Here is a 23,065-nt window from a genome sequence, read left to right on the forward strand (position 1 = left end):
CCATGATATGCACCAGAACACCTGTAATTATGACTATAAATGAAATATGAAATATAAGTCTTGGTGTATGTCTGGTTGTGGAAACTTAGTTTCTTTTCAGTGAGCCATGCAATGTTTTAGCAGAACTGTTACAGTAAAGAAAAAYTTTCAAAAGAAAAAGGACAAAAGCAAAGAGGTTGAGCATGAATTTAAACCCATTATGACCAGTTTTGGAAATCTGAAATTATACAAGTGAGATCATAAATTGAAATATTTGATTTAATGACTGGACAATTTTAATACATAAAAATAGATACTTAGKAATGAACAAGTTTATACAAACCAGATTTTGTTTGTACAGTACGAAACAATGATGGAGATAAAAAAAGATTTGTTGGATTACAGGGCAAGACAAAAGAACAACAAAACATCTTTGAATAAAAGTTTTTAAATTATCAGAGGCTTATTTCATAAATACAGTGCAATGCTCTCATTTAACAAATACAAAATTTACTATTTAATTTATCAACATCAGGAAATATATAAAATGTCTTTGAATGACAATCTTATTTAAAAACTGATGCAAATACAATAGCCTTTTTTAGAATTCTGAGGTAATATTATACATTATCTCAAAAAAAAGCTCCAATAAATAAAACTAAACAGAAGGCAAAGTGCAATTCAGTGAAAATGAGAAAAGATAAAGCTTTTATTTTAACAATAATAGATAAATAGTTATTAAAAGTGGGCTTAAGCCYTAAAAAAATATTTTGGCTTATTTGCCATGTTTTCAGATAAACTGTATAGCTATTTATTCATAAGCCAACCTTTCATGAATCCAATTCTACAAAGGGAGGAAAAGGGGGAGGTGGTGTTTCCAGATTTCTTACCTACATCCATATTCAGCTGTTAGAAATTTAACATAGCTYGCAGCTATCTAGTTCATTCAGTGCAACAGTGAAAGCTTAATTTATTTCTTAACATCTGAAATCCTGCAAGTTAAAATTTATTTTAAAATCTCCATTTGGGAGATACAATGTAAAAATGCAGAATTTTTCAGCACTGCTTTTTCACACTTTTCATGCTAACCTAGTTTAGTTCTAGGCTGAAGTCAATGGAAATTTTATTACTGGTTTCAAGGATAGCACAATAAATAGAGTGCTGAATATTCTGAAATATCCTAATATTTATCTCTTATTTAATAAAACAGTGAAATCACCGGTAACTTTTCTAGGAGAAAGAAATAAAAAAATTTACACTCAGCTATTGAAGAATACCCACAAYAGCTTTGAAAGAATTAATTCATCAGATGAATTTATGATTTGTAAATCAGCTGATTGTATGTAAATAATAATGAGAGTGAAGAGAAGATTACTATAGCATTTGACTACAGACACTACARGATATTTATGCATCCATGCCCCAGCAAAAGTCAATGGGGAAAGCTGACAAATTAGATGCCAAAGTGTCTCTGATGATCTGGGCCTTATTCAGCTGAAAGAAAAATCTGCAGAACACACAGCAGCTAGTCATGTTTTAAAATATTATACTGCATGCTGATAAATTCTTTCCATTTAATGAATAAAACCCAGACTTAACAATTATTTCAGTATTTTAGAACTATTTCTTCCCCAGCTGCTAATTTACTAACTCAGAGCACACATACCAAGAATTCTTTTCAYGTAGTTTGTGCAGAAAAATCCAAAAAGTTGTTTTTTAATGCTGGTCTCCTAGTTAATGGAAGTTGCACCATTCTTCCAAAATATTATTGTATTCACTTCTGTAACAGCTTATTTAAGACTTTCAGTAAAGTTGCTGCAAACAATAATAAAATGATACACTATATCAGTTTTCCACATGTTGTGGATATAATTATCTTCCTAAAGCATCTCACCAGATGTAGAATTTAAGTACCTAGTTTTGTTTACTATAATGCTACAGTAGATCTGGTTAGTTTGCTGTAAAGAATGAAAATACAAATTCCTTAATACCTATAGCTTGAACTTGGATCCCCTCAAGCTGAAAAAATACCTTTTAACACTCTTGTACAGTCAAGTGTAAAAGCTGAATATACAACATCTAAAACCTCTTACTCATAAAAAATAATTTTTTAGCAGTAAATGGCACTATCAAAATCCTTTTTCTTCACAGGCAGTTATTTACATACTWCTTAGACAGCTGGTTTCACTGAGAGGAAAACCAGAATAATGAAACTACATACATTTTATAAAGACTAAAATTCCTATTTGCCTTTGTGAAAAAAATGGCTACATGCTGACGATATATCTTTTCTATGATCAATGTTAATTGAAAACAATATACCACTGGGATCAACTAACAGGAATATTCAGTATATTATCTCCCAGTGGGATAACTTGATGTAAAGGAATTGTGATTAATGATAAAGTGCAATCAAGAAAAAAATGAAAACTTGGGAATTGTCTTAGTTGGGTTTCATTTATCCAACAGAGGAACTTCTTGTACAAAGAAAGCTACTTTTTSTGACAAAGCAAGCAGTAAATGTATTGCCATTCAGGAAAAAAACACACACTTCATATTTAATTAAAAAAAAATATCTAAATGACATAAAACTGGCACGGTATCAAGAGACATAACAAGGAAAAGCTTAAAGGCACAATTAGAAGAGAGTGAATGCTACATAAAAATGCTGTCCTTGCAGTATTTAATCTTATTCTAAACCAAACCCCTCTGCATTTGAAATTCCGATGATCAGCTTCTGCTTCAGTTCCTTCTTGTTCTTGTAAGGAGGGAGACACAGCTGGTTGAAGCAAGTATGGGCCACAGGTAACCTAAAGCAATTTAAAAAATACCCAACAAAACTCACTTAATAATAATGCAATAGAACCAGAACACTGCCAATTGCATACACATATTCAGTTAAACATTTCTTAAATAAGAAATCCCGTAAAAGGAACATTTATCCTAATCTTGTAGGTTCAAGTTCTGTTGAATGCAACTAAATCCCTGCTGGTCACAAGTACATCAGGTGAACTTGTTTGCCTACAACTCCCTCCCCTATCTTTATTTTTTTTTCAAGTTGGAAACATCTCCTAGATTTTGGAGACTCCAGGTATCACATGACTTCTCTAAATGCAAAATCTGGGTGTAGTCAGAATCCACAACATGGAGAAGGAAGTTGGGTCCTGCAGTAGGTACAGACACACCTAAGAGGAGCCACACTTATGTATCTGTGAGGATACAGAACTCAAGGTTTAGCCAGGTAAAATACATCCTTACAGACCTCAGTGGGGTGCTYTGAAGAACTGACTGAAATTCTGGAAAAACAACAGTTCACAAATTCTGGTCTCAGCTATACCAACACTTTTAGTTCCAAGTTTCTTCTGAGAGAGAGTTTGAATAATATGTATTGCCAATAGGGCTAAGGAATGCCTGACTGAAACACTGGAAATTCTGCTTCTCACTTGAATAGATTTGAGAAGCCACAGGAAATAAAAAGCTACAGGAACTTCTCACCCTTTAAACTGTCACGAGACAGTGACAGACCTGAGGATACAGACTTGTCCTACAGTTGATAACTTGGGGAGGAGACAGGAGAAACACAATGAGTTGAAGCTCAACCTGACACTGGGAAAACACACTGAAAACATTATAAAATTTGGACACACCTATTTTATTCTGTGACTCAAAAGCTCTCTACATCTCTTTTCATTACATCTCATCTTTTGAATGGCACCAACTTGGCTTYTGATCATTGGCAAACATTTTCAAAATATTCCCCAGATGTGGAAACCCAAGTTACTTGCCCTTCCCTGCCCTTTAAATGATCAGCAAAGATCTGTTAGTTGGACTGGAGTCAATTCAGAATTTGGAAAGTTGAGAAGCTTTTATTAATTTGACAATTCTTATTGCTATTACATTCTTYGATCCGATTGTGTGAGCAATATGATGATGCTGTCTACATCCATCCCAGTGCAGTCTGACAGCAGCAATTATCTTGCAAAACACAGACCTAGAGCAGTTTAAAATGCACACTATTTCAAAACACATTTTCTTATCTTTAAGAAAAAGAACAATTTACATAAGGAACATAAAGAGAGATTCARTGTTGACTGATTTTTCTTCCTTTTTCATCTGATCTTCATGCTCCCTTAATGTTACTGGAACCAGTTATTAGCTCATTGAGTAAAGCACTAGAAATACCACATCAATGAGATAAATTAAATTTAAAATAATCTCGAAATTGATTATGTTTATGCATTTAGATCAGGTCTTCACAGAAAACTCAGCAAAATTCTTACTTTGAAAAATATAGTTCCATTTATGCATTTAGATTACCTTAAATGTTTGAGAAAATCTAGGTAAGGCCAGTAATTACTACTTTGCAGTGCGCTTCAGAGCAGCAAGTTTTCCATACAGCTTCCAAATTATTTAAACTGACTCTCTCCAGTCTTAAGAAGGAAAATAGTAAGTGGAAAGCATGCCTCAAGTCCATTCAATACAAAACAGAACTCTATTGGAAACATATGAACTTGGAGTGAACAATTTGTCACAATGAAACTGCAGGACTGCTCTGTTCCTGTATCTTCTGAGCACCTTCTCTATCCACCACTCCCCAGGGGCCCTGAAGGAATGCTTCATCTTTGCAGCCACACATGTTGAAATTCTTATTTAGACCATCAAGAGAGAATGCAGACATTTTCTGCAAATGCAGGGGCTGCTAAATAATGCCATCAAACTTAACAAATTCAGAAAAATTCATGGTAGTTCAAGGTATATTTTCATTAGCTCAGCTGTMATGTTAGGAATGATTAAATAAATAATTTATTTGAATTGAAAACCTGTAAGTAATCTCTATAAATAATTACTGGCCTCAAATGTAAACACTGGAAAAACAATTTTAAAATCCATGTAATCAATAAATGGGTATAACATTTTGAAGGCAAGCTAAAGGAATCCGTGCAGTTTCCTCCCTGTACATTTGTTTTCTCTTTAAAAAGACATTCAAGAGCAATAAAGGCTCTTGGGAAACGAAATGAAATCTTTTTAATGAAAAAAATCTTAAAATCCAAAACATTACTTACCAATTAGTAGATGTTTCACTCTTTGAAATCTTGAAATTCAGATCAGCCATTCCTCCCACAGGTACTCTGTCACTTCCTGTAGCAAAATGTAGCAGCTTCTTTTGAAGGTCAAGAGAAAATCCAAGTACTACATCCCAGAAGTACCTATTCTCAGGGCAGAGGGAGAAGAAAATGTTGCAAAATGCAACATTGTAAAAAAAACACTATGAAAATGATAATAAAACTACAAGTACTACATGTTGAATATCACTTATTGAGAACTTAATTAATATAATATACAAGACATCAGTAGTACYCCAATACACAAGGTTAAATTTCTAAGGAATTGACACACAGATGGCTTTATTAATTTTGGAATGACGTCTTGCCAAATGATGCCCTCACTTATCTATWAAAATATAAATGCTTTATACTCACTAATACAAATGACCTTAGTATCAGAGAGCATTGGGTAAAAAAAGTATTTTTAGATAGCTGGATAATAAAAAATACTCAGATTTCATATGCAGGATTTGGAGCTATTCTTTTAAAACTATCTCTACTTCCACGCGGGCATAATCTTTTAAGGATATTCAGTAAAYACATACCATTAAGGATCTAATTCTTCCTACTTATGATAACTTAGTAGTGTCTTTGTCTTATTTGGAAATAGGTTTCTAAACCTTCAGTCATTCTCAGAATTATCCTTGAAGAGATTACTGCCAGAAGTCTAACATTTCATGATGTTTTAAACTCAGTAATTAGAATAAAACCCCGGGCCTACCGTATAGTAAGATCAGTTTTTTGGTAGCCCTCATATTGGGTACTCCGTTGTAAAGCAGACATATCCAGTTCAGGACTGCCACAGACAAGAATTTCAACCTCCTCTGGACGAAGCAGCTGTCATAAATCAAAGATCAAATATTTAAATTTTTTTTAAAAATAAGAAATTATGCTGCTAGATTTAGATTAAATTTTTATTTTGTCATTATAGAAAAATTAACAGAATATCATTCAATATAAGTCTCTAACTTGGACACATAGTGATTATAGAAAAAATGAATCCTTGAGCACTTTGAAGAATCTCTTACTGACAAATGTAGTAGAAAGCAAATTACAGGACACTATTTCAGTAGATTTCTTTTGTCCTTCACTTCTTTGTCATTCTAACATTTATTACACTGACTTGCCTGTCATCTGATCAGACTACAGATGGGCCAGGAACAAAATTAAGTTTGTACATATGGAATTCTGAGGGAGAGTGAATTTTGATTTCAACTTCCATCTCATTTACACTGACAAGTCCCAGTGCGGGCAGCTGAGCAGCAGAGGCTCACAGAACTTGACTCTTGTTTGTACACTTTGCACTGCTATTCAAAGCAAATGCTTCTAACTACAAACTATGTTTAATGGTTTATAAACTCAACTAAACTTACACCTGCAGAACCTACTAACTCATTTACTACAACATCGCCAAGCTGCATGGAAGTATGAAACGGCATTTCAATGGACTCTCATTGTCCTTCCAGAACCTGTCCTGCAGTTGGGCACATCTYGTTTTCCAGCAAGGTGTCATAGTTCACCAACTGCATTGGAATTTAGGAAACCCCATGCAAATTGCAACTGCCTCTTCTTTCTCAGTGCAGAAGGGATGCTGTAAATTACAAAAGTCATTCCAACAGTCAAACAGGACTGAAAATAGAAGAATGTTTAATCTCAACCTCCCTGACTGTTCTTCCTGCAAAAAGCAATASATGTTTTCAGAGGAGTCACTCAAGAGCACACAGACACAGTTGTTCTGCAGTTCCTAAATGTAGGGAACACAAAGAAATCTTGTAAACTTTCACAGGAAAGCCTGTCAAGTTTATGTGAATACACAGTGATAAACCTATCTTCTGGGGCTTTATTTATCGCTTTTCAATGAAACACTGCAGACAATAGTTGATTACCTGATTAGTTTCTTCTACTTATGATGAATTAATCAAGTCTAYTGATCAATCAAGATTCTTTCCAAATCTTCAAGTTATCCAGTGCAATTTGTTTAATTTAGGTAAGTCATTGTTCAATACTTGAAATAAAAGTGAAGAGTTATGTTTCACTTCATTCTTACCAGTAATGCATACGAAGCACAGACACTATGAAATCCATAATAGAAAGCTGCAAATTGTTTGTAGATCGATTTATTGAGAAGAAAATCAACATAGAGCTGCACATATTCTAAAAAGAAAAAATTATTTTACTACATTATAATAACAAATCAATCACTTGTTCTGCTCTCTAAAATTGTAATGAATTATGAAAAATGAGTGCATTTTATTTTAGATACCATTAWATTGGTAGGCATGACAGAAAGGACTACGGCCATTTAATTTTCACGTTTTGTTAATGAAAACCTAGGCTTATATCAAAAGAAGGAAAAGGACAAACTTTAATCTGCAAAGTATGTGCAGTTAATAYGCATTGAAGTACCTTTTCTATTCCGATTTGTGACTGGAATTTTATCTCCATTTGGCTTTAAGTTGTAAGATTTTATAACACCAAATTCTTCCTGAAAAACCTACAGAAAAAGATGAGTCAAAGTCAGCACTGAAATAAATTCATACTCTCACAAATTATAGAGCTTGTACTATGTCATGTATTTCCTCTCTCTCTTCAGCACATTCTGTAATTCTGAGGGTTGTGAGGTTTTTACAGGTTAAATATTACAATTTTCAACAAATTACTCAGGAAATTGGTATTCAAAGAAGAAAATTCGACCCTGTTACATACTGGCATGTCAAACTGACCTGCAGTCTCTGRAGCCACAGAGTTTTCCATATAAAATAACAATCTAGGAATAGCAAACACAATTAAGAAGGTATTTGTTCTGCTGTAGTTCACCTAGGAACTAAAYACCACCAATATGAAATTTCATTAACTAGTATGTGTGTTCTGAAACAATGAATAAACGAAAAAGACTTTCTTGACTGAAATAGCAGTTTCRGGGAAAACTGTAACAGGGCAGGGAAAATTATAACAACTCGAACAGGCTATTGCTGAAGTGAGATTTCCTGGACAAACTGCATAGAACAACCAAGTAAGCTTGGACTGTTTTCTGGGTTAGACACTGATTGCAAGGAGGTGGTGGTGTCAGGGAAAGCAAAGAGCTGGAAATGCACCAGCAGCTGSCCAAGTGACCCTGGCAGTGAGCACTGGGATCCACCTCCACTGTCAGGGAACAACACTCAGAGTCCCATCACGAAGACAGCCACTGCACACCCAGAAGGCCCAGGCAGGGCTGATCTCTGTGCAGTTATGTGCCAAACAAYCAGCAATCACACAGTAATAAGCCACTCCACTGCCACTCTAACATTGGGAAAAATCACTGAATGAGTTTGAGAAGCACTTATAGTTGAGCATTTAATGACCTGAAAGGTTGAGTAAAAATCCTCTTCGACATTGCCTTCATAGGATAGGAGTTCATTTAGTCCATGCGCCAACTCCTACAATATGAGTARAACACCTTTAGTAAATCTACAAAACTGAGTGATGCACTTTGCAAGGATGTGCCARAAGCAGTTTTACACAAAAGTATATTGAAAAAAACTGTATATTTAAAATGCACACTATGCTAGGAAAAAAACCCGCGATTTTCTGTTTTCAGCAGAAGAAAAGGAGAATTTATCAGCCTGTGCTGAAAAGAGAGCTGCTTTCAAACAATTTATAACTCAAGCACTAKACACAAATATAACAGGTTTTATATCTGTTTATATCTGAAATAAATTTCACCTCTTAAAATTTAATACTTACAGGCATAATCTGAAACAGGTCCTCTAGTGTGACACCACAGATGCCTACAAGTGTGTTRTGATCACAGGGAACAATGGGAGGACTCAATAATTTCTTGTAACAGCAAGGTGGAAAACGAATATCCAAGGTGATGCTGTTATATACAGCAAGTCCCATAAGCTATATATGTCAAATGTTAAGGGCAAATCTGACACATCCTTATTATAGTTAGTATTCTTGTAGCTTGGAAAAAAATACTTAAAGATTCATGCTCAACAGAAGGAATGGAAATTATTTCATCTTTCTGGACTGAAAATTTTAAATGAAGTTTTGCATTACAATTAAGCAGCAATTAACATGGTCAAATGATGCACATTAACAGAATGCTTGAGAATCTTCTTCATAATATTCTATACAAGCATTTCTACAATAAATTTTTCCAAAGTACTGTTATGAAAAAAGAGGAAGMTAGATATGTATATTCTAGTGAGAGCTCCATAAAGCAGTGTTTCTTTTCAATAAATCTAAAWGCATAAAGACCAACCTGCACTGGTACTACAGCTCATCCATTAGCACAAATAAGTGAATCCCAAGAAACAAATTTGAAACCATACCAATTCAACTTCTCACTAGAATAGAACACTTCTGTTAGAAAAGACCTACAAACATCATGTGATCCAACTGCAACCAGTAAAGGGAGACACTATTACCTCATTAACTCAGTGGAGTTATAAGCATATACTATCTAAATAATTTGTCTGAGATCTTTATATATAAGCACAACAGAAAATCTAGAAAATAAACTTGTGACCAAAATAGCATGTGGCTTCCATTTTGTAATAAAAAAGCAAGAAACCACACAGTGCTCAACACAGACTTATAGGAAGTATTAATGACACAGGCACATTGATGTTCACTGAAAGGAATTCAGAGGCTTTTAGTACATAAAAAATTACAACTCATACACAAAAAAGTTACATGTTTAATACTGACTTAGCATTTCTGACTGTAAAATGTACTGTGTGCTCACATACCACCATTATTTTCCTATTTTTAGTTCACTTACCTGAATGATATTAAAGAAAATATATTTGAAATGGAATTCATATGTGTATACAACCTTTGAAGTAGCTTTAGCCCGTGCCTTATTTCATCCCCACATCAGTTCATCGAATGGCTGTCGTTTGGCACATTCTACTGGACATAAAAGGATACAGCTCCAACCAGTCGGAACTCCGAATAGTTATCACATTTAAAGCTGCTGAACCAATGGCAGTTTGAGTCYTTGTGGTAGGTGAACATGCCTGCAGAACAGTAATGTGGCCCTTGAAAATCCTGAACTTTGTAAGAAGCCCTACAGAGCTTCATCTTTCTTACCCATGCACCCATAGAAGTGCTCCTGGGGGTGCCCATATCCCCGTGCAAGCTCTCAGGACTCTGCTCCCACCCAGAACAGGCGCTTGGGAAGGAGCACCAAGGGCAGTGCCAAGCCTGGAGCAGGCTCAAGCCCACCAGTCCTGCTGGGTGYTGGTGCAACACATTCTTCAGGATAATAATTCTTCATGGGATAATCTGGACTGTCTCTGTGCAATCTGTTTCTTCATTGCACTTCAGCATCTGTGCTGCCATAAACATTAACTGTCTAACCAAAAATTTACTTACTGAAATGTAAACCCACTTACTTCCTTTCTTCCTGGGACAATAGCAGATGACAATCCCTAAAAATGCTGGCATGAATCCCATGAGACAGACACCAGAACCTTTACCTTCTTAGAATAGAAAGCTGTAAATGGTTTATGTTATACACACACACACACTAGCAGCAAAGGGGTATGTTTCATATTTTCTGTCAAAAAATCACACTAGAAAAGTTAAAAAAGCCCCAAACCACATGTACCCTAAAAAAAGGCACTCATGGGTCTAAATGACAAGCTAGATCCTACTGAAATCATGAGTATAGATGAGTTTGACTGCTATTTGCATCAGATACGGAACATTCTGTTTTAAAGAGTGACASAAAGTAAAAACCTACATAATGAAAGCAGATAACAGCTCTAAAATGCCTAGGAAGTATTGCTTAGAGAAGCAAGACACACTCACATAAGCGTGCTCTAACGCAGAAATAAACTGGATAAAACATGATGACCTGTTTTAGTTTGTTGGGATTGAATGGGCCAAGTTTATTATTGTTTCCATGGTCTGTACAAACCATAGCACTCAATAGTTCTAAGCACATTTTGTATGCAATAGCTCACTGCAGCTCTGTTAGAAGATAAAGTTGTGAAAAATAATATTTAAATGAKAAAAAAATCAAATTATTTTTGATAAAAAGAAAAAGAATGAAAATCCAATTTGTTTCAGGGACATCTAGTTCTTACGACAAATTATAGGCAAAAACCTGCCTTCACCTTCGACCCCCCACTCTCCTGAACAATTTAACTTCATCTTTTGAACTCTAGCTCAAAAAGGTGCTCATCACAARRAGTTTAGACACTGCCATTACCAGARGAAACAGAACAGCTGCATGTAAGGTTCACATACTGAAAGATCATAGGGATGCTGGAACCAAATAGGTTTTGAATCCCATTTATTAATGGTTCACACCAAGATAAAGAAAGCATYGTGAAACACATAGGCAAGCAGACAGCTGAGTTAATTAAGAGTTTTAAAATTCCAGAACTTAAACCTTAAGAATCAGCTAACCTGGAAAGGGTAATAACAGTGATATTTTCCCTTCCAAGTTTCTGACACATTATTTGCAACTTAAACATTGAAGACARCAGAGGATACAGTCCCTTTCCAAGGGACAAGAATATTTCTGAACTCCTCCYACACTTGTCTGATAGTCGTAACAATGAAAAAATTTGCACTTTAAAGAAAGGAAGCCTGCCAGAGATGGTGAAAAAATAAATTACTCTGAATGTTTCCAAACTCATCAGTTACCAGGCTCTGCTGACAGCATTTTTACTAACTGTCAAACTTACAGAACACTTTCTGCAAGAGAAATTGTTTTCTATTAAGGTTGSTATTACCAATGTCATGTCGCCACACAGACCCCTTTTTAGTAGAAAAATGGCTACAGGCAAATAGCAATCTCAGCAGGTATGAGGACATATTTATGTTTTAAAATTCTATACCTCTAGAAAGAGTCCTGTACACAACAAAGGACCATGAATTTAGGGGACATGAACACTTCCAGGCAAAGACAGACAAGTCTTGCATTCTGCCAGTGACTATCAGGTGTTATGCTCAAGTCCCTGGAAATCAGTTTCAAAGCCATTCTGGCAACACTTTACCCACAAAGTCATCAGTAATGTATCCATGCCTAGAGGAAGTTCATTAGAGTGGTGCATAAGACTCATCCAGATCCATCTACATCACTATAAAACAGGTAGAAGGAATTGCTTGTTTATGACAGCTCATTCATGTCTTACAATCTTCTATATACTCAAAATATCTTTTTTTTTTTTTTTTTTTTTTTTTTTTTTCCCCTCAACCATTGTGCTACTTTAGGCTGGGATAATTTCCTCAGTAGCCAATAGCTAGTATAGCTAGTACAAGGCTGTGTTTTGGATTTGTGCTGAAAACAGTATCTATAATATAAAGACCTTTCCATTATTGCAGAGTAGTGCTTACACAGAGTCCAAACAAATTCTCAGAAATTATTTAAGAATATTTATGAGGACTCACCATAATCTGGGTGAAAAATCTGTCGAATCAGAAGAAGAAACCATTCTTTTGTTAGGCCCCCCATATCAAGACCAGCTTCCCCTACAAATGTGACTTTTAACTTCTTTTTCAGATCTGCCTTCTTCCTTGCTAGCTATTGTGAAATAGRTAGAGAAGAAGAAAAAGGAGATTTAACATATTATCACTATTGCTAACCATAGAGAACACACTTCTGCCTCTACCACTCTTGCTTTGTTTAAAATCTTATTTTGCATAATTTTATACAAATAGGTCAAAACTATATTAAAACAATAACTGAATTGCAGAAGCAAGACAATTATRACTACTTGACACCATCAACTACTTTGCACATGGTATCGCTCTCTGGGCTTGAAGTTAGTTGGTGTACAAATAGACTTAATGAGCACTTAGATACAGAGAATTGAGTCTGTCTRGAATATTTCAGACCTATGTAATTTTTTACCTTTTACATCAGATGTTCTACTGGGAAGAAATGACAAATTAAGAAAGGAATTAGACATAATTGCACATAATTTGGAAATATTTAGAAATAAGGAAGTAAGCTAACACTGTCAGTATTTGGATACCATTTGGTTCTGTGTAAGGTGCCTGCCAGAAAGTATCAGCTGCTTTTACAGCTGTTTTTCAGACAATGATAACAAGCTCTTTTCATTGCTTTGTCCTAAGAGACAGCATTTCATCCAGGTACACAAAAAACCTGCAAAGCATTAGATTACAGCCTTTTACAATTAACAGTGATCTTTCAGATTGAGTCCCTAAACAAGTTTTCTTTAAACTCTTAACTACTGTCCAGCTCCAGAGGAAGTTTTTAAAMCACTTAGGAATATGCATGTGCTAAAATAATCTTCATGTTGTTAGCTGCTCATGTAAACTCATGTTACACAAATTTTATAACTAYAGGTATGTGTGTTATGTGAAACAAGTTATTCATTAGCTGAAGTGATTTTCCTTTGCAAATTATTTTTTAAAATTTGAAATACAAGTAAGACATCTTCCCCCTCCACCTGCCATGCCCCACAATTTTGAGAATATGAATATACAATACATTCTTACTCATCTCTGAGATGGGTASAAGAAAACATCAGAAATAAATAGGTGAATATTTTGACTAAAAACTTTTGAAGTTGCTCTTGTTTATTTTAGTGTGRTAAAAGAAAAACTACAATGCCTGAGAATGCAATATTACCACTCACATTTCTTCCGTCTTAGGAGAAAAGGCCTAAGAAAAGGCCAAAATAGGCAGGTTTTAATATAAGAAAATAAAGTTTAAACTTACATTTTCTGACATGAGCAATCAAATTTGTTTGATGTTGCTTTCACTACCTTGACTTAGTTTTCAGTATCACSAGGCTGTTCTCAATGTTGAGACAGAGAGGGGACTAAATTTCATTAAGTAATGATRATTAGCAAGGTTCAATGGATACTGAAGAATTGCCCACTTTATTGGCACTTAAATGTRCCATTTCTAAAAAATGAAAATTTACATTCAGGAGGAATTAACTAAAATCAAGATAAGAATTTAAGAAAAGAAAGCCCAAAATTATTCTTATAGGATAGAGAAGGAAAAGAATAAAAATATTCCAAGAATTAGAACAGAACAACCTCATTAGTGATTAGTCACATACTATTCATGGTGCTATCATGGACTCAAGTCCTACACAACCTGATAATTGTGCACTCTATTTTTAACACAAAAATTACAAATACAAATACGGACCATGTGCAAGCATGTATGTTTATTATGGGCTTAGCTATGGAGCACTATAAGCACAGGAAATTAATTTCAAAATGTCTAACCCAACCTGTTCTGCAGCACTGAAATTTTAACAGTAACTAAGTTCTTTTTATTTAGTAATATGTAGAGATATTCCCAATCTGTTAGAGCAAAAGTTACTTATTAAACTGAAATCTAACTTCAATAGCTACTCTGCAGCMACACTAAGTTCAATTATATTTTTTTGTTACCTCATCAAGTGAATCACTAACGAGGTGTGTCCTCCTCACTTTCACGTTCAGGAATAACATATTCATGTCAGGCTTCTGTCTGCGAGAGACTTTATCCACAAGGCTTTGCTATTTGATTGAAAAAGAAACATCATACATGCAGTATCTTCATTTAAAAAAAGGTGTCACACTTGTGTAACTATGAAAAGTTCTCAGTATCTTGCATTAAAGACATTTCCCTRACATCATAGCTGCCTCAGTATCTTCTAAGAAATAAAGAGCAATTTTTTTCCCACTGCAGATATCATTTACACTATATTTGAACAAACTTAGTGGGAAGTTTAACAAGAAGGTGGCAATTGTGCAACAATTTTTTTGACTTCCCATATTGTTAAAAATATACCCATAAGATTCTGGAAGCTGGCTTGTGCTTTAATTAGCAATTCACAAGGCATATCCAGCAAGACTGGAATGGATAGTGCTGGTGCTGCCACACAGCACGGAGGAAAAGAGAATCACCTATCACCTGTAGATAACTATCACTGAGGGAGGCAGACAGTGCCTCTTTCCAAGCAGAAGAGGCTGCCCAGAAGCAGTACCTCTTTCACARCCTGAAAGTATACAGTTGAATCTTGGTCTTCCATGAAAACACACCTTCATAGAATAAAATACAAAACAGTCCAAAATTCGAATGGAATTTTTCTTCCTTAATAATTTTGTTAATTTAACAYGTGAGTCACATTATGCTGGTTTCTTAAAAGAGGAAAAAGGAAGTCAATTACTCTTTCTCACCAACACTGTTATCTATAAGGATCCTGAAGCTAAGTACACAAAAATTAAAAAGTGCTGAGAGAATCCAGCATGGRCATTTGTAAACTATTCAGAGTAAAATGGTTTAAGTTCTTTTTCAGGGTAGACAGAAATATCAGAAGTTGTAATGACAGCTCACATGTAACTTATAAAATACCAGTGAATGAGACACAAACATTTATTATTAACTTACCCGTGCAATACTTATCATTTGCTGTTCTGAGTCCCTTTGAATAATAACTTTTTTTGCTGCTATAGAAATAATAAATGGGTATTGACAGAAAGAAAACCTAGTAAGAGAAAAGAAGATAAAATATTTTCTTCTAGCATCTAGAATATTTAAGAACATAGGAGTGAATTATCATTGAGTAACTAATCCCTCCACTGACAATTTGCAAATAGCTGCTGKTTTTTTCACTTTCTATACAGAGATACTTGATTCAATAAAACAAACTGTTATTTGCAAATATTGCTAGAAACTGTAATTACTTATCTTTTGTCATTTGGGTTTTGTGTGGTTTGTTTTGTCTACTTGTTTTTTTTTTCCTTCCCAAGTAGAATATCAGGTATCAGACAGAAGCTTAGCCTGAAATACCTGATTCAGTGGAGCAAATTATGGTCTCCAAGTTTTCCCCAACTGCTGCTAAAGGCAAGGAAAATGCCTATGAATGTATTGGAGGCTRTAATATGTTTGTACTAAGACACAGTTAGAACTCCATGCCAATAATTAATAAACCTAATTTATTACCATCATCCATATTTTATRCCTTTTCTCCAGTTTGCAAAGTCAGAGTGAGATTTATTCCAGTCAATCTCACATCCATGCAGTAGCAACTAAGTAGCAGCTACAATATGTTTTTCCTAATAAAATACAGTATTTAATATGGATATATATACACATACATTGTATGCACATCATATATACAGACACTGTGTAGATATATACATTAATATTGATACACATAGTGTAGATAGAGTGCTTTGAAGTAGTACTCAACAAGAAACAACCAGTTATTCCTCATACCTGTGAGAATTCCCACAGCATTGCCAGTTATGATATTCTTCCATAAGATCAATATGATCAAGTGTAGAATTATAGAAATCCGTATATGAAATAATAGGAGGGCTAATGAGACTATTTGCAGCATCTACAAAGAAAACACAAAAGCCTTTTAAAATAATGCCTGGATTCTGCACATCTCAGCATCATGAGCACCAGTGATCTCAGAAACCATAAGCCACATCTAAATTAATACTAAAAATTTAATAATTTGGCTACAGAACTTAGCTCAGTCTTAGCTACAGAATCATAGCTACATTGTAAYACCATAGGACATCACATTAATTACTGCAGAAAACACTAAATCCCTAACTCAGCCCATTCTCTGACAAGTGAGCTTCAGTTTCATTCTTCAGGCTTCCTTATTGACATACACTAAATTAAGATTTCACAGATAAAGGATGCTATGTTCTGCTGAAATTTGTGAAAAAGCAGTTTGATAAATGAAGGTGTTTAAAAATACCTATATAATTTCAAGCAGCTGTGGCTATATCATCTACCTTTTTTCCAGGATACCAACTAGACCTACACAAAAATGAAGTACTTGACCCAGGGAAAAACATCAATTCACATTTAAGCTATCATTACATTCATATAATGTATGTCAAACTGCTAATAAATCTTCTCTATTTACACTTCAGCATAATTTAATTTTGGTCAGACACAAAGCAGTGTCTTGATCTACAAAATAGCTCTTTTTCCAGAAWTAAAGAACTAGTAACACTTTGACAGATGACTATAAAACACACATCTTGGTTTTAAATACAGGTGTGCTTATGTGCCTAACTCTGGACAGGCAGGACAGTGCAGAATACTTTTAAGTTTTAAATTGATAATGAACACACATTGATTGAGATATTAATTTTCAATTGGTTGTTTTTTTCTCCTAAAAAGGACAAAGTGAGTGCTCTAATTACTGGCAGCAGTCGAGGAGGTTTATATTTGCAGTAGTCAAATTTGCTGTGCTCTGTGTTGAACTGAGCAGGGATTTACTTTTTTTAAGCTGTAGTTTTGGATATGAGAGGCACATGCATTGCTTAACTTCCTTCAGATACTAAATATCTGTAGGTATCTGAGGTATCTGAGGTAGGTGAGTTACAGAAGAAATTCTGGCAGCTACACATTTAAAACCATTTCTTTTATAAATCTAAGGGAAACCTTCACCATTGGTTACTTCTGTGGATTTCTGTTTGAATGACCTTCAGTAATTGTCACATGAAAACTATGTGTACTAAATATCCTCTACTGAAAAACAATTAGGAAGACTGACCAAAGAAAGACTCTGTTACTTACTACTTTTTACCATTTTATTGTAGTTTGTGCTGTGCCACCATCATTGTCAGTCTCCCCAGAAGAGAAGCAGTAAAAACCACCCTCTTGCAATATGCGTGTGCATATACATATATAAAAAACAAACTTTATATACACACACAAATGTACACATAAAAACATATAAATGCATACAGAGTTCAAGAAAAATACCTACTAAATAAAGCCAGGACTTTTGTTGCTGATGGAATCCACCAGGTACATTTCACCATTGGTGGAAACTCTTCAGGTTTTGCAGGGAACAGCCGTAAAGAAATAAATTGCAGTAACCTGTCCACCACCTGCTTGAACCTCCTCTGTGAAATCCTACAACAGACATGCTGCATTTACTCTCATGTAAATGACCACTCTCTGCACTAGAGTTTATGTTATCAAATGTCAGTGCTTTTTTAAAAAATGGTTTTCAATTCTTTTTTTAATTTAAATTTTAAAACTTGTAGAAGTTTTTTTTTAATACTCTCTTGTCCTGCTCACAAAAACAAAATTCCAAATATAAAGTTTGAAGAAGCATGCTTTTAAATATTGACACATGGTAGTTCTCTTCAGTGCACCCCTAACTATGTTCTGTAAGTCTGTGAAAAAAAAAACAAACCAATAGAATCATTATCTGTTCTTGACTTATAGTAAGCTAATCAAAAATCCTCATCTATTTCATTCCACACTTATTACTGAGGAGTTTTGATTTTTTTATTTGGGTCCTTYTAAATAAAAAGTGGAATATGCTTCATAGGTTTGTGACAAGTGCATATTTTAAATTACATGCTGCACCACTTCCATAATAGCACAACAATACACATATATGTGTAGGCAGGCTAAAATAGCCTTTTCTAAATGAGTGCTCTCTTATTTTAATGGTTTTCATATCTAATATATGCTTTAAGACTAAAAACATTGATATGCGTATTGCATCCTTAACCAAGAGCAGAAACCTGATTTGTAAAAGCAGTTCAAATTAAGTAATATTTTACCACCATTTTAAGCAAAACTGAACATAGGGAGGCGGAGGGAAATTGAATTACCATCCTTGCAGAGAAGAAAATCCTTAATTAAGACTCCCTAGGAGAATGGAAATYGTGAATATGGCCAAACTGTTTTTTTTACTTCAAACTGAACTTTTTGCACAGTCAGTACAAGGAAAGCAATCTGAATCCCAACTTATGAGCTGCTCTTTGGGCAGTTACCCCCATATGACTTTATTAGGAGGCACTATTACAGTTATTTCAATTAAATACAAACTTAATGCTCTAACCACACTCTCTCACCACCTCTATTACACTAGGAAGCAAGGACGCTAGTTTCTCTGTGATTTCTGTACMGTATAGTAACATTACAGTATCTTTTACAAGTTATACAAGATAAAACTTTATTTAAACAAAGATTATTTGTTTTAATAATACCATATAAACATATAACTAAAAATGTACACACGTTATTTTGTATGTCTTATCAAAAATAAATTATTTTGAAATTAAGGATTTTTTGCATAAATATAATAATTTAAATACATTATATACAGTTTGCATCTATAAATCAGTATCGTTAAGTGGACTATGGTTTTGTTGCTTTCAAAATACATGTGGACAATCTCTTAATTAAATTAACTTCCATATAATTTATAAAACAGTCAACATCAATGGAAATACAGTAACAATTGTAATCCTAGAAATGGAATTTTTAGTGTGGGGATTTGGTTTTTTTTTTACTTTTTAGACCAGTGCACTAGGAAATGATGGTCAGCTTCTGTTAAGGCTGCTATCTGTCTTAGCAAGTGAGCATAGATGACATAAGTAGAAGTGTTACTAAATTGAGGATTCTGAAAAAGATTAAAAAAAGTGTTAGGTTAATAAACTGCATAAAGGGAAAAAAGTCATTAGGATTTTTTCTTATGTTCGTTGTTGCCAGTACAATTACACAGGAAAATAATCCACAAAACAGCTGACAGTAGTAAAACTATGGGAGAAAACTACTCATAACTTCTAGCCAAATAAAAAAATAAACAAGTGCTATATTGTAAAAGTATGACTCTTTTTTTCCCAAAAAGAAAGCCCACAGGTAGCCCAAAGGCAGTACTCAATATTCTGAATTATTCTTTACATTATAACAAAAAAACTACACTCCTCTATGTGATGTGCTTTTCATATCAATAATAAGAATTCTTATMGCTTCTGTCTTATCTGACATCAATCCAAACTAATTTTCTCTCTATTCTACGTGTTCACACATTCCCACATTTCAGCAGGAGATACTGTTTTTAATTCACAGCTAGTATACCACCCCAGAGAAGAAAACTATTGTCTCAAAAAGTTATATTGCCATCTGTTATTCTCAAATAACAGCAGAAACTGCTCCTTGTGTGCAGAGGTGTTATCTACACTGGCAAAATATAAATGGGAAACCTGCTMCAAATGCAAGCCAGCTATGGCAGCAAAGGTAACAGGTGGCCACAGGCAGAGATCAGTCAATGCAGCCAGTCAGACTGGAGAAAATCTGCTAGATAAAATGCAACACTGGAGAAAGTTACAGCAATATCAGAAAGTGCATATACTGAAACTTTCAGAGTTACAACATCCCAATAAAGCAAAGGTAAAATATTTATTCTTTCAACCCACGAAATAAAATGAAACAATTACTTGTCTATTAGTGCATAACTTTAACCTATGCAACCTTTCCCCATCAACTCTCTCTCATTAAGCTCCCRTTCCCACCATGCATTATACCTCTTCCATATTTTAATGCATTCTTACAACAGGAAATCATATGTGAAGTATCTCACCTATACAAACTATCATGTTTGCAYAGTATACTGGTTTACAGATTATAAGTTAATCAGACATATTTACATAAAAATATTGYATTTTTCTTACCTGTAAAAGTATACAGTATGCTCTAAGATCATCTTTTGTTCGTGGCCTATGAATGAATGAAATAATAAACACAACCATATGTATGCATAATTTATAGACATTGGTCCATGATTTCATGACTCTTATTTAATTTTGCTTTGCCAGTATCTGTAGAATACTATCTTTAAAATCCTCACTGCTCAAAAATGGAAAAGGACACTTACAGATTCTGACAATTCTCTAAAGGCAGCAGRCTATTTATCATGTTTCTTTAAAACATGAGAGAATGAAAAAGGTCAGAATTGAAGAGTCACAGGTGTTTGGAAGTGGGAATTCCACATTATTGTCTACGTCAAGTGACACCACAGAGGAGTTTCCTTGTCCTTCTTTCATATTTCCTACAAGAATTCTCCATTCACTTCTACCACTGCAGCCTCTGCACTTCTTTATGTTTATCAAGGCTTTTTAGATAACCACAAGTACACAGACAGCAACAGAAACAGCAGAAAAAGCAGTGTAGTTGGAGAAAGGGTAGTCAAGACCTGGGGCACACGTGAGTCACAACAAGCCACTGTCTCTTGCWATATCTTTTTATGAATTACACTATGCATTCTCACTTCTATTACTTCATGCTAAGATGCTGTTATCTCCAAAAACCCCTCCTGCTTTTTGGCTATCCCATTCTGCATCCTGCACTGCTCTTTCTGTGGGGCTGCCACAGAGGAACAGCATTTGTGAAGCAAACTGTGGATCAGAGAATGGTCCTAGTTGCTGTTGTGGAGTGGACAGTATGTTTTACCCTTAGTTAAGTTCCTTAACTCATCTCGCAGTTAAGATGTCCAAACAACAAGCGACTGAGGGTATGGATCTGCCTCTCAGAGAGTAAATATCAGTTCACAGAGTTCAAGATGTGTTTCAGCAGATTCGCCGAAAGAAATKAAGTTCTCATGGGCTCCAAACAAATTGCATCACAACATTTTCTTTGTCTAAAACAATGAAGACAAAACATATCGCAGATATAAGTTCTGAAACAGCACTGATGCAAGCATTTATTATAATTACCCTGTCCATTCTTGTAGCAGACCATTAATTATTCCTTTTAGGACTGACTTCTGAACATCTTGAGGCTATGAGAAAAGGGGAGAAAAAAAATCATATCCAAAGTAATTATACATATTCAATACAAGATATTGTACAAACAAGCAAGTTTACTCTGTTTGTGCTTCAAGACAGCTAAGAAATCTGCTGAGCTCCTAAGCTTCCTCCTCACAGATATACTAGCTGAGGTCTGGGATTGTGCCAACATTTAAACCAACTTACACACAGTAAATATTCCCGTCTTCTGCATACTAGGCACAGAACCTACTTTTTACTTTCCCCATCCTCACATAYTCTTTATTTTCCATCACGCATTGTCCCATCACAATCATGTAATATCTTAAAGAWATGTGATCTTTAAGATCCACCACAATATAAACTGTGCTTTACTAGCAGGAAAAATTTCCTTCTCTTTTACTAGAGCAGCTGTCATGATTCTATGGCAATGCTCATGGGATCATTTAAAGTATGTTTTGAGAGATTCTTCAGAAATCGTGCCTATCTAGGAAAAACTTTTGGTATAAATGGTACAAAATATGAATTCTTTTTTTCTACTTACAGTATTTAATAAGGCATCATAGACAACATTCACAAATTTTGCATCGATTCCAGAGTCCTCAATGGTATTAAAYTGAGAATTGGCATCTTTCTGTAAGTTAGATGAGACACGAAGCATTTTGAATATTTTATAGCTRCCTTTGAAAACAATAGCTCAATTTGCAAGCTTAGGAAAACATGTTCAGATATCAGTATTTTCCTTATCAAAATATAAGAATATAAGTTTATTTAATTAGTATGTTAAAAATGAAACAAAACAATAGTAATGCTACACATACTCATATTCTCATTCTAATTTAAAAATGTAAGAGGGTTTCATATAATGAATTACACTGAATTTTCACCTTTCATCTTTGTAATTGATCCATCATCAGATAAAGGCAACAAAATTTTAAGCATTCAATATTTGTTAAATAACTAAAAGTCACAGGTTATTTTGTCCAMGCTCAGGCGCTACCATCCATATGAAATATCATAAGCACATTTTGCTCTATAATAGGCAGGAAATAATAATTTAGCATGAACTCAGAAACATAAATAACTGTTCCCTAGRAAAACCAAGGATGCCATCATAACACATGAACAGCTATAACAGAGCCCGTATCACACCTTTTTTTAGGGATAGGGAATTTCTGTTTCCAGACTTGCCTGGGCCTCCGCATTTGCTTGGAGGTTTTAAAACTGTAATTTGTGCAGGAAGTACCTACACAGTCACAGTATCACAAAACAAACTACATATTGGAATTTTAAAGCTTCACAAACACAAAACTGCTAAAACTGGAATCAATAAATCAATGCAAGAACAGATTGTTTAAAAAAGACAGGTGAGGTCATGACAAAATGACCTTAGTGGCCTTGAATATCTGGCTGCAAGCCTTTAGCTGATGTTTTTATAAATATTTTGAAGCTACAAAGCACTGTTA

At 34.5% G+C, this 23,065-nt stretch overlaps 1 protein-coding gene across 2 annotated transcripts in view; it reads right to left on the bottom strand.

Moving 5' to 3' along the window:
- Positions 1-263: 263 nt before the first annotated feature.
- The window catches only part of HECTD2 (HECT domain E3 ubiquitin protein ligase 2), a 60,906-nt gene continuing 38,104 nt past the window's right edge, over positions 264-23,065 (bottom strand). For both annotated transcript variants that reach the window (XM_057370933.1, XM_057370932.1), the window contains exons 5-21: positions 22,144-22,233; positions 21,549-21,613; positions 20,508-20,553; positions 19,347-19,456; positions 17,801-17,949; positions 16,279-16,402; positions 15,448-15,544; positions 14,466-14,573; positions 12,480-12,612; positions 10,005-10,093; positions 8,811-8,969; positions 8,429-8,503; positions 7,491-7,578; positions 7,132-7,238; positions 5,806-5,921; positions 5,043-5,186; positions 264-2,789 (exon numbers count right to left, since the gene is read on the bottom strand). In XM_057370933.1, the coding sequence (XP_057226916.1) occupies positions 2,669-2,789; positions 5,043-5,186; positions 5,806-5,921; positions 7,132-7,238; positions 7,491-7,578; positions 8,429-8,503; positions 8,811-8,969; positions 10,005-10,093; positions 12,480-12,612; positions 14,466-14,573; positions 15,448-15,544; positions 16,279-16,402; positions 17,801-17,949; positions 19,347-19,456; positions 20,508-20,553; positions 21,549-21,613; positions 22,144-22,233 (1,821 nt within the window). In that variant the 3' untranslated portion in view covers positions 264-2,668. The remainder of the gene's footprint in view (positions 2,790-5,042; positions 5,187-5,805; positions 5,922-7,131; positions 7,239-7,490; positions 7,579-8,428; positions 8,504-8,810; positions 8,970-10,004; positions 10,094-12,479; positions 12,613-14,465; positions 14,574-15,447; positions 15,545-16,278; positions 16,403-17,800; positions 17,950-19,346; positions 19,457-20,507; positions 20,554-21,548; positions 21,614-22,143; positions 22,234-23,065) is intronic.

The sequence above is a fragment of the Malurus melanocephalus genome, unplaced genomic scaffold (assembly GCF_030028575.1).
Source record: "Malurus melanocephalus ecotype Western Australia unplaced genomic scaffold, MMel_1.1 scaffold_137, whole genome shotgun sequence".
In the NCBI taxonomy this organism is placed as follows: domain Eukaryota; kingdom Metazoa; phylum Chordata; class Aves; order Passeriformes; family Maluridae; genus Malurus; species Malurus melanocephalus.